Source organism: Peromyscus californicus, unplaced genomic scaffold (assembly GCF_007827085.1).
Source record: "Peromyscus californicus insignis strain IS unplaced genomic scaffold, ASM782708v3 Scaffold_17__1_contigs__length_78620276, whole genome shotgun sequence".
Classification (NCBI taxonomy): Eukaryota; Metazoa; Chordata; class Mammalia; order Rodentia; family Cricetidae; genus Peromyscus; species Peromyscus californicus.
This window is the reverse complement of record NW_026294469.1, coordinates 27,517,620-27,529,378: the sequence shown is the minus strand read 5'-3', so window position 1 is coordinate 27,529,378 and position 11,759 is coordinate 27,517,620. Positions and strand designations below refer to the sequence as shown.

General features: G+C 43.8%; 1 protein-coding gene across 1 annotated transcript in view; it reads left to right on the top strand.

Annotated features, from left to right (window-relative positions):
- Window positions 1-1,351: 1,351 nt before the first annotated feature.
- LOC128112736 (protein diaphanous homolog 1-like) overlaps window positions 1,352-11,759 on the top strand; it is a 48,795-nt gene continuing 38,387 nt past the window's right edge. The window contains exon 1 of the mRNA XM_052742020.1: window positions 1,352-1,705. Within this exon, the coding sequence (XP_052597980.1) occupies window positions 1,586-1,705 (120 nt within the window). The 5' untranslated portion in view covers window positions 1,352-1,585. The remainder of the gene's footprint in view (window positions 1,706-11,759) is intronic.

The window sequence follows — 11,759 nt, the reverse complement described above, 5'->3', positions numbered from 1 at the left end:
CTGCACAGAGAAACCCTGTCTCAAAGGAAACATACAAAAAAAAAAAAAGAAAGAAAGAAACTGCAGCTGACTGAGATACAGGGCTGGATCCTGTATGGACTACAAACACAGACCCTTTCCTGGAAGACTTTACAGTCAGGGCATGGTAAATGGAAGTGTGGACAGTGGTACAAGAAAAGAGTGTGTATGGGCCACCCGTGCTGTCTTTTCACTCTAGCTTAGAAGTAAGTAGCACTGGAATCCTGGACAGCCTGCCGTGAGAGCTGGACACCGATGCAACTTCTCACCCAGCAGCTGGAAGGCTGGGAACACGAGGGAGATGAGGGCCATGTTTAGGAGACAGCAAGGTTAGTGGAGACCCTGATATTGCATCTGAGCACTGGAGGCTCCCAAAAGTAACCGCCCCGTCCTCAGGAATATACATACATTTGAAATCCTTTTCTGGAGTCTCCGGGGTTATTCGGTCCATCCCTGAAGGTCTCCTGTCGGTAGATGTAGCCAGGAGAATGGATGGAGTTGCTGAGAGAGAGCATGTAAAGACCATACCTAGAGAACTCGTGCAGACACGTTTGGTTCATGCCTGTGGGAAATCTTGGTTAAATATGGTTTGGCTGTCCGATTAATCTGTATGTAAAGTTTCTGTCAATTATGTTACAAGTCACTTCAACTCCCACAGTCTCAGTTTCTTAAATGGTGATACCAGTAGAGTCTATCTGGAAATTGTGAGGATTCAGTGAGCAAAGATATGCCATGTTTAACATACAGCCTGGCCTATAGTTTGTGCCAGGGATGTAGTAACTGTTTAATTGCTGCTTAGGCTATTGGCAATAATTAGTTTGTCTACGTAAGAAACAATTAGAAAGCTAAGCTAGGATTCAGAGCTGGGTAATGTAACTCCATAGCTGGTCTAGATTGGCGCTGGCTCGGACTCAGTTCTTGGCACATCGTTTTCTATATCAGGTAACTCATTTTTTTACATTATTTTTTAATGCACTTCCTGCCCCGGGGCATCCTATAGATACAAACTGCATTATCCCACAAAACCTAGCATTAAATTTTCATCCAAAATAACAAGTGTTTCTACGATAAGCGTCTTGGTTCAGACAATAAAATTCTGGCTGGGGTGTGTGAGGTGGTCTAGCTTTACAGCCACGTGGGCTCTGCGTGGGCGCCTGTTAGTCCGCCTCTGTTCCAACCGCCAGGGGGCAGTACTCCCCGCGGCGGCCTGGCAGAGCAGCACCGCCCACTCTCCGTCCCCCCCCCTACACGTGGGTCCGAATGGTTAGGCCCGCCGGGCAGGTAGCGCGCTTCCGCGGCGTCCCTCCACCCCCCCCTCCCTTCCCCCATTGGTAGGGGCTGCGGGTCCGGGCGGAAGTGGGGCAGGCGGGCGGGAGCGAGGCGTCACCGTTGTATATTCATGAGGCGCGCGCAGCCCAGCATGTTAATGAGGCGGGGCGCGGCGGCCGGCTAAGAAGGCTGCTGGGCGGCGGCGGCGGCGGCGGCGGCGGCGGCGGTGGTTGCTGGCTCCGGGCAGCGGGGCGCGAGTGGCGTAGACCGGGGGTCCCTGGCCGGCGCTAACCAGGACATGGAGCCGTCCGGCGGGGGCCTGGGGCCCGGCCGCGGGACCCGGGACAAGAAGAAGGGTCGGATCCCGGATGAGCAGCTGCCCGCGACGGGCGGCGACGGCGGCAAACCCAAGAAATTTGTGAGTGTCCCTCCCACCCTGCTCCTCCGCCTGGCGGGGTGGCCGCCCTCTGAACTCGGGCGACCCTCGCCGCCCTCCGGGGGCGTCTGCCTGCCGCCGGGGAGCCGCCCCCGCGCCTCTCTTCCTGGTTTCGCTGGGTCCTGGGCTTGGCGGGCGCACAGTCTACCCCTCCGGGACCGCGGGAAGCCCGGGCGTCCCACCTGGCCCTCGCCTCGGCCGCCTCGGAGCTTCCCTCGCTCTTGAGTCGCCAGGCTCTGCGCTCCCGCCCCCGTGGCCCCGCGGACTCTCAGCCCCACTTCCTTTCTTGTGCCTCTTGTACCCCCACACGTCTTTTTTTTTTTTTAATTTCTTTCTTTCTTTTTTTTTTTTTTTTAATCTTCTTGGCCCCCTGTGAGCTGTTCTGGGTCCATTTTTCTCTTCTCACCCATACTCCGTTTGGGGTATTCTCTTTCTTCTGAAAGGTCATTTCCTTCCTCACTAGTGAGCTCTCTCACCTGCTAACTTTCCTCCCGCCCTGTCCCCTTCCAGGGCCCTCAGCTCGGTGTCACCTGCTAATGCTTCCCCTCAGGAATGTTACCTGACTTGAGTCCTGTCTCTCCTCCTCCTCTGGACGTTTGTCCTTGTGATTACGGGTATGGGTTCCTGCCCAGGTCCTGTGGTCATTGGGGCATGGCAGTAATTGACTTCAGTATTTCCCTGTCCACAAAACCTGTTTCTTTTTGCCATGTTGCTCATCACCTCGGAGGTGTAGAACTTTTCTCACGCTGCTATGCCCTTCATGACCCGAGATGGTGATTAACCCTTGGGCAAATCCAATAAGTTTGTGAGTAATTTGCTTTTTACACTTTTTAAAAATAATAGCCATTCTCTCAGCTCACCTTTCGCCATCTTCTATGCTCCTGGGTTCTTGACATCTCTTTTCCTACCTGTAGGAGAGTGTATCTTCCCTTACGGCCGGTTGTTACTCCCAGTCCGAGGGACTATCAATGTTCATGTAACGCGATATTTTACTCCCTGTTGCCTCTCCTAACTTAAATCCTCTCCCTTCTCTCCAGGGAGCTCCTTGCCTCTTACTGTAGAAGCTTTGAAAGATGCTGAGCAGTCAACAAGGGAGTTTCCGCTCAACCGTTTGACATTTGTTAACTAGATACTTAGTTTGCTCTTCCTGGTAGCCCTAGTAATCTCTCTGACCAACTAAACGGCTTGTAACTCTTCCCTCTCTCCTGCTTTCTTTCACGCACCTCCCCTTTCCCCGCTCAGCGTTCTGATCCAAGTCCACTTGTTTGCGAAGTAAACTGATCAAGTTATGAAGTGGGAAGAAAACGTTTTGTGACCTGGAGGGTTGGGAGCATACTAAACTGAATTAAAAGAGTGACTGACTCATCTCTTCCTATTTCTAGCAAGACCAGGTGCTCCTGTTCTGCCCTTTCCAGTGACATACAGGCTGTCAGTAACTGTTTGATCCGGCAAATACCTTTGTAGAAATAGGATCCTAGGTGACCAGAGCAGTATAGCCTTGGGTTCTTTCCTTAAAGGTAGGAATTGACCCTCCAGTTTGAGAACTTTCCTTCCAAAATGTAAGTTTTAGGGCCTGTATTCCTTCTATTTCCGGATCTTTTTGTTTTGATTTTGTTACCATGGATACTGTTTGACCTTCTCTATCCAAACTAGCTATTCTTGCTGATTTGTAGTGACCTCTGTGACTTGTTACTGTTTTTTTTTCCAAGTTTTATATGTGCTTTTTATTTGTTCTAACACTTGTGTTTCATAAATTGGTGAAATCTACTTAAGTGTGTGGTACTGTAAGTTGAGAAATCCCAGGAAACTCCACTTCTTTTCACCTGTTTTTTGGCACGTCACAGAGTCTTGTGTTCGCTGAGTGGATTTGGCTCAGTTGTTGATATTTCCTTTGCAGAGGGTGGAGCTGAACCTAGTTCTCTTTTACTGAGGTTCTGGTTTTAACCCTTGACGTTACTGAATTTTAAAAAACTGGGAATTGCAAATAGTGAGAATTGGAAGGTTTCCAGGAAAGCAGGCTGCTTCACTTCCTAATTGCTAAATATAATCTACCTTAAGGCACCAGGATATTCGTTCTCACTGCTCTTTATGAGAACTATGAAAACGAGAGACAAGGAGCATTGCAATCCACTTCTCTTTGTCTCTGTGTATAAGTATGTGTGAGTGGGTGGAGTGGGTGAGATTGCCGGGTGCTTTTGTCACCCAGGGCTCAGCTTTCTTCAACTACTGGCTGAAACCAAACGCACAGCTCTTTCGCCTACTCCACCTTTTCTGAAGTGTGGTATCCGCCAGAGCTCCCATTCTGAGTGTGCTATATAAACCCTCTGGCTTGGACTAAGTGTGCTCCGAGGTTTGCATTTGAGTGGCTGCCGTCCCTTAGGCTGCTGCTACATACCTTTCTGAGCAGGTGGTTTGCATTTGAAGGACTGCAGTTCATACCTTTCTGGCTTATGCAGATTCTAAGTACAGATAGGCTGATGAAAAGCTCATAAATTGCCTGAGATCGGCGGCTCTTCACCCTCTGAGGTGTCTTGTGTGGAGAGCAGTGGATCCTAGTTTAAAAAGTGAATAAGTGTCATCTTTGAAAGGCATGGCTGCTGCAAATGTTGATGCTGGGCTGCCTGGTTTTCCCCTTGGTTTTTGATGAGTCTGTCTTCTGGGCCATGAGCGTTTCCCTTCTACAGCATCATTCCAGTTCCTTTCGGAATCCTTTCAAAGGAAGGAAAATAAAAATTTCGAGTGAACAGAGTGTTTCTGACTTTGCAGCAGGGACGAGTGTGGGTGTCCAATCTACTCATTTCTGAAATATATGTAAGGAGAGCCAGTACAATTAGGGTGTTAGGAAGCTGTAGAGTATCCCTGCATTTAATAGATTACAGGCCTGTCTTCTCACACAGTTGAGAAATTAAGACATTTTAAGAACAGCGATTCCTGATTCAATGAAGAACATAAGTTCAAAAAGCAAGGAGAGCTGGTAAATGTTCCAGTACTTAAAACAAAACAACTGAACAGGATCTTTTAAAAAGATGTATTTGTTTTTATTTTATGTGTATGAGTGTTTTGCCTGCATGTGTGTGTATGTTCGCCATGTATGCTTGATGACTAAGGAGGTCTGAGGATGGCACTGGATCTCTAGAACTAGAGTTACAGATGGTTGTGAACTACCATGTAAGTGCTGGGAACTGAACCCAGGTCCTCTGCAAGAGCAACAAGTGCTCTTAACCACAGAGCCATCTCTTTAATCATCAAGAGCTGAAAAATTTTATGGACTGTAAATTGTTTGTTATAAAACCTAAGGAAGCAGTAGTGTTTGTGATGAGGAACAGTATAACTCTGATAAGCACATGGACCAAAACAGACCTATTGTGTATTCTGTATGATATTCTGTATAACTTTTTGTTATCCTTATTGGTCCACACTGTAGTTTATAAATGGATTGCCAAGTTTTCTAGGGGAGAATTCTATCTTCAGTGGAATGTAATAGAGACCCAAAAATACAGTTATGTACCACACACATGTGATTCAGAAGAATAGGTTAAAATCATGTTTATTAACAGGAAATATGAGACATGGTAGAGAAACAATATGAAAGTGGTTCCTTCTACTCTGTGTTTGTTGAAAACATTCATAGTTACAAAAACCATTCTCATTTTGAAACTAGTTTATATTAAGATTTTTTTTCTTTTTTGTGTTGAGCCTTCTGCTTTCAATCACTTGTTTCTCAGTGTAGGGACACGAGCATCCTGGCAAAGCAGCTAGGTGTTTGCCTGTTACTGTTAGCTGACACTTAGCTGTAGCCAGCTGCTTGTCTGGGCTCATCCCTTTGGTGCTCTTCTGGTGGCTGGTTTGAGCATAGCCAAGGCAGTTAGAAACTATTAAGACCAAAATTCCTGAGCAGGCCATGGTAGCACATGCCTTTAATCTTAGGCAGGTGTATCTCTGAGTTCAAGACCAGCCTGGTCTATGCAGTGAGTTCCAGGACAGCCAGGGCTACATAGAAACCCTGTTTCAGGGATGGGGTGGGGGATGGAGGGAATACTAAACTTTCTGGAAGCCTAAATTGGAAAAAATAGTAATCACTATGCAAACCTATTTTCTCAAAAACAAACAAAACAAAACAACCCCCCCAAAACAAAACAAAACACCCCCCCCAGTTTTTAGAATCATTAACTCCTTTTTAAGGACCTAAAAGGTTTACTGTGGAAAAAAAAAATATTGAGACCAATATTTTAATGAATTTCCTCATTATAGGATAAGTGGGTCAGTCATTCTTTCAGTTTTGAGATTTTTTTTTTTTAACTTCTGTTCATTATTAAAGCTTGTTATGAATGGTGCCCGTAAAACTTGAGAGCTGGGGCCTGGTGAGATGGCTCAGAGGGTAATACAGGCATTTGCTGCTAAGTCTGAAGATGTGTTTGAACCCCAGGACCCACATGATGGAAGGAAAGGACTAACATGTCCACGTGGGCAACCATTCTCAAATACACACACATACACACCAAACAAACAAATGTTAAAAGAATATAAAAAACGTTAGTGCTGCCGGGCGGTGGTGGCGCACGCCTTTAATCCCAGCACTTGGGAGGCAGAGGCAGGCGGATCTCTGTGAGTTCAAGGCCAGCCTGGTCTACAGAGTGAGTTCCAGGACAGGCTCCAAAACTACACAGAGAAACCCTGTCTTGAAAAAACAAACAAACAAACAAACAAATAAAACAAAACAAAAAAAAGGTTAGTGCTAAAAGAGTTTCAAATTTCATGAAGTCCAAACACCTAGGTATCAGTCACTTCTTGCAGTTGTGTGCTGGCAACATGAAGGCGCTGAAAGGTAGAAGGTGGATGAATAAACAGAAGGGAAGCAGACAGTTTGGTTCCTTTGTTTTCTTTATTAAATAGTAACATAGGAGTGGACTTACAGGGAAAAGGTGCAGGAGGGGAAAGAAGCTAGTTCTGTATTGCTTGGCTCGGTGACAATTAGGGCGTGTCATTTGCCTTTTAAACATTGTTTATATTTTTTTCAAGTAGAGGACAGAATACATAGACTAGGGAGGAATTTTATCCTAATGGAACTGAATTAAAAGAAGTGAGATCTCTCTTAACATATGGAGACCCTGGATCCTAGCACTACAGACCAGACCGTACTGAGTTGGAGACCCTTGTCCGCTCCTGATAGAGCCATCCTGAAATGTTGGCGTTCTAGTGTGTATGTGGTGCTTCCTCAGTGTGGGTGTAACTGTTGAGGCCCTGATGATGTGTGTGTCCTTACCTGTTCTTTGCCTTCCTTGAAGAATCTGTTTAAGGTTCTGTTCGTTACATTTTTGTTTTGGTTTTAGCTTAGTACAAGTCTTTGGAATATATGTGTTTTGCACGTATTTTATTCTTCTTGTTTAACCATTTAAATTTCTTTTAAGATTTATTTATTTTATGTGTGTTGGTGTTTTGCTCTTAACCACTGAGCCATCTCTCCAGCCCCCCATTTAAATTTCTTAATAGTATATTTAAAAAAAAAAAAAAGGCGGGGTGGGGGGTGCGGGGGGGGGGGGGGGGGGGGTGGGGGTGGGGTGGGGGTGGGGGGTGGGGGGGGGGGAGTGCTTAATTTTGAAGGAATCCCTTTTTCCCCACTTTTGGTCTTTGTATCATTTCAACATTTTTGCTAAAAGCCTTGCCACTTATATTTTCTTTTCCATGCTTTGGTTCCACATGTTGGTTTTGAATTGGGACTTTCACCTGTAGGCAAGAATGGCCTTTTTGAAACTTGTAGGATCAGGGACCTTTGAGATTCCAATTCTCCTCTCTCTCTTTCTCTTTCACACACACACACACACACACACACACACACACACACACGCAGTTAGATAGTGCTCACTTTTGTTTTCTTGTACTCAGTGTGCTTCTTGTTGTATAATGTCAGTCTTAAAATGTATAATATTAGTGAAGATTTAGAATTTTTACATGAGGATGATAGATTAATTCCAGGATAAAGAGTAATTATAACTGGCAGTAATAACAATCCGAATGAATGCTTCCTGTGTGCCTAGCAATGCGCTAAGGAGTGTTGCAGTCAGTGACTCATTAGTCTCTCCACTGGCTTTATAAAAGAGCCATTGCTATTATTTTCATTTTATAGGTGACTGGATTAGAGTCCACTGAGATTGGGCAACCTGCTTGAGGACGCACAAGTAGAAAGTAGCAGAGCTGGGATTCAAATTAGGTCTTGCCGACTGATTCATTATTTTGTAATGTCAGTTCATGTGTAATCAGCCTTTCACATCTGCTCTGTAAGAGTATTCACTTCTAGCCGGGCGGTGGTGGCGCACGCCTTTAATCCCAGCACTCGGGAGGCAGAGCCAGGCGGATCTCTGTGAGTTCGAGGCCAGCCTGGACTACCAAGTGAGTTCCAGGAAAGGCGCAAAGCTACACAGAGAAACCCTGTCTCGAAAGAGTATTCACTTCTAGAAATTTCCTGGAAAATTTTGGTGGTATCTCCTTAGAGTCCTTTGGTCATCTGTAGTCTATTAAAACTGGATTCTCTTAAGAGTCCGATTAGTGGAAAAGTAGTACAGGGTTTAGATGTACAAAGTGCATTGGCTAAGTGCCCAAATGCTTTGTGTGTTTGGTAATTTTGAGTTTGAAGTGATTGGAAGAATCATGATTAAAATTACCTTAGACATGAAAAAGTAGCTGTACTGAGAATGCAAACCCCATCTTCCCTCTGGCTCAGGAGTTATTACTCAGTTGTGCAAAACATTTTTTTTTTTTTAGAGTAACCTGATTTCCTTTGTAAGTAGACAGCATCATCTGTCAGGAGTTTCAGTTGTTGAGAGCAGCAAGTAGTGGTGACAGACAGAGAAAGTAAGGTGAAACTAAGACCTAAGCCCATCTTCACAGTTAACCTTTTTATGTTTAAATTTCATGTTTGGCATTCCTAAATACTTACTGTCCTGAAACTTAAAGATTGCAAATGACTACTAACTCCAGGGTCTCTTCTTCATCTGAGAACTGCTGACTTTGCTCTTTAGACCCGGCAGTTATTTGCCTGTAGTTAATAATTAAGACATTGCCCCAGAGATCCAAGTACATGGAACTATAATTTTCTGTATCATTTGTGGTTAAAAGTAGAGAATGAGTTTCTCTTTTTGCCCATGCCCAAATAGAGCTACCTTGGATCCAAAAGCTAATCATAAAGTTGTGTGGTTATTGTATCCGATTTTAGCCTTGATTTTTAAGAGGTTATAATCTCAGCCATATATATATATATATATATATATATATATATACTCAACTAGGAAGGAAAGGCTCTATCCAAGGCTGTGAACATAAGATTTGTGTGTGTGTGTGCATACATGTGCTGGGGATCATACCTGTGGCTTTGTGTATGGTAGGCTAGTGATCTACCACTGAGCTGCACTTTGAGCTCAGCATAAACTTTAAATGGTGTCCAAATTTAAAGAACTTGGAAAATTAAATGGAAGTGTTATTGATCTGAGAGAAGAGCTGAATTTCAGAACCTTGAGTGATGGATATGAAAGAATCTTAAAATGATACAGTTTAACTAGCCCTTTGTTTTTTAGATGAGAAAGGTTATCTTGAACCCATGACCTGCCCAGTACACAGTCTAGAATTGGATGGTCTGCTCTTTCCATGTATTGCTGCATGGTTGTGACCATACCACTACTAATTAGTCACGTAAATTTTGGACAAGTGACTTCAGTTTGCTTGGTCTTTTCTTACAAAACCTGAGAGTTATTATGAATCATTCCTAAGGTCTGTGCCAGTGTGCTGGTGTCTTAGATTCTGTAAGAAATCCAGTATGGTAATGGGCAGTGTTCACTTCCTAGGAGATGAGTACTGTGGCTGGCCCTGGAAGGAATTTTCTAAGGTGGGGAAAAGTGCAAACAGAGGTTCAGGTATGTGAATGTGTGCTGGAAGTGAAAGAAAATTCCATTGTTGGGGGCTGGAGAGATGGCTCAGCGGTTAAGAGCACTGATTGCTCTTCCAGAGGACCTGGGTTCAATTCCCAGCACCCACATGGCAGCTAACAACTGTCTGTAACTTCAAGATCTGACACCCTCATATAGACATACATGCAGGTAATGCACCAATGCAAATAAAATAAAAATAAATAAATTAAAAAAAAAAAAGAAAATCCCATTGTTACAGGAGTCACAGAGAGGTGGGAAGTAGATCATTAGGAAAGTTAAATCCACATCAGTTATTTTCCTTGGCAGAAATTTTAGGTTCCCTTCTTGTAAAAACCTGTAGAAAAAAAGGACTGAAAATCAGCACTTTATAGCATGTGATACACATTGATATCAGTTTGGGGCTATATAATGTATGATGGTGACATTATGAGGTCAGGATATTTAAGAACTCGGATTTCCTGTTAAGGTCCAGGAAATATTTATTTTTATTTTATTTGTGTGGGTACACCCATATATGGGTGCTGGGAATTGACCCTGGTTCTCTGGAAGAGTAGTCACAACTCTTAATTGCCGAGCCATCTGTCTAGCCCCCACCAAATAATTTTTTGCTACTTTTGATGGTGTTTAAGTAGTTTAATTCTTTACCACTCATAATGCATCCATCTTCTCAGAGATTATCTGGATCTTAAAAATGTGGCCATTCAGCTGGAACTGAAGGCTGTGTGATCAAATTGTGGACACAGTCAGATAATGCTGTTGTGAGAACAATCTGAGCCTGTGTTTGGGCCCAGTGGCTTCTTCCAAATGTCCTTCCTGACAGTGTGCTGTCACCTTTGGTTGCATGCTTAGGGAACTGTTTTTCACTCTTCCTTGAATGTGAAAATATTTTTGTCTTGTTCTGGAGTCTTGCCTTCTATCCAGCTAGCTTTTCAGGTTCCTAAAAGCAGTAGTAGTACTTGGCTCATGTTATTTCTAGCCTTTTCTGTACTTGGTTTCAATGTTAGTTTGAGAGTCTTGCTTCAAGATTCCTCCCTTTTGTGGTCTAATACAAGAGATTGACAGTTCTGAAAACATTAGTTATCTCTCACCAAGGTAACTGTGAGCTAGAGAACCACTAACATAACTACCCCAACCAGAAGAGTGCTACAAAGAAAAAATGATTACTATCTCTGGAGATACTGTCTTACAGTTCTGACTTGTGTTTAATGAAGGAACATTATGTATGATTAAACATCTGAGTTACTTTACAAAGTGCAAGGCTGCTGACTTTTACCACTCTAAGTGAGAGCAGTATTTGACCCAGTGCTTATGTAAAGTGAGTAAGTGCAAGTCCCCATGGTATTTGAATCTATTAATACCATAGTCTTCCATGGCCATAGAAAGATTTACACAGACCATTAAAGAGAAGAATGAGACTAGTAGTCTGCAGGGTATGTCTGGGTCTCCATAGTAAATGGTAGTAGTCATAGGGCACCATTCTTTTAGTTTTTTAAAAAAATAGTTATTACTGGGCAGTGGTGGCGCACGCCTTCAATCCCAGCAATTAAGAGGCAAAAGCAGATGAATCTCTGAGTTCAAGGCCAGCCATGGCTATACAGAGAAATACTGTCTCAAAAACCAAAATAAACAAATTTCATTTCGTGTGTATGAGTGTTTTGCCTGCATGTATGTATGCCATGTGCAACACAGGAGTGCCTGGTACTCATGGAGTTCAGAAGCCGGCATTGGATCCCCTGGAACTGCAGTTACAGATGGTTGTGAGCTGCTGTGTGGCTACTGGGAACTGACCCAGGGTCCTCTGCAAGAGCAGCAAGTGCTCTTAACCTTTGAGTCATCTCTCCAGCCCCATACCATTCTTTCTTAACACTCACTCAGTCAGCTGTAGAGCTTTTTTAGTTCCTTTATTTGGCCATAGAAGCTGATAACTTTGGACTGTTGTAAAACTGTTCCATCTTGTTGGGTTTATAGAGATACCTTTAGTTTTGTTTTTGTGTGAGATATATATCAAGGCTCCTCATTTGCAGGGTTCTCTAATGATTTCTTGATCCTTGTATTTTTAAAGGGATGGTAGTTGGTCCTGGTTGGCAGCTCTTAGCCTCTGCTATACAGCTTGTTCG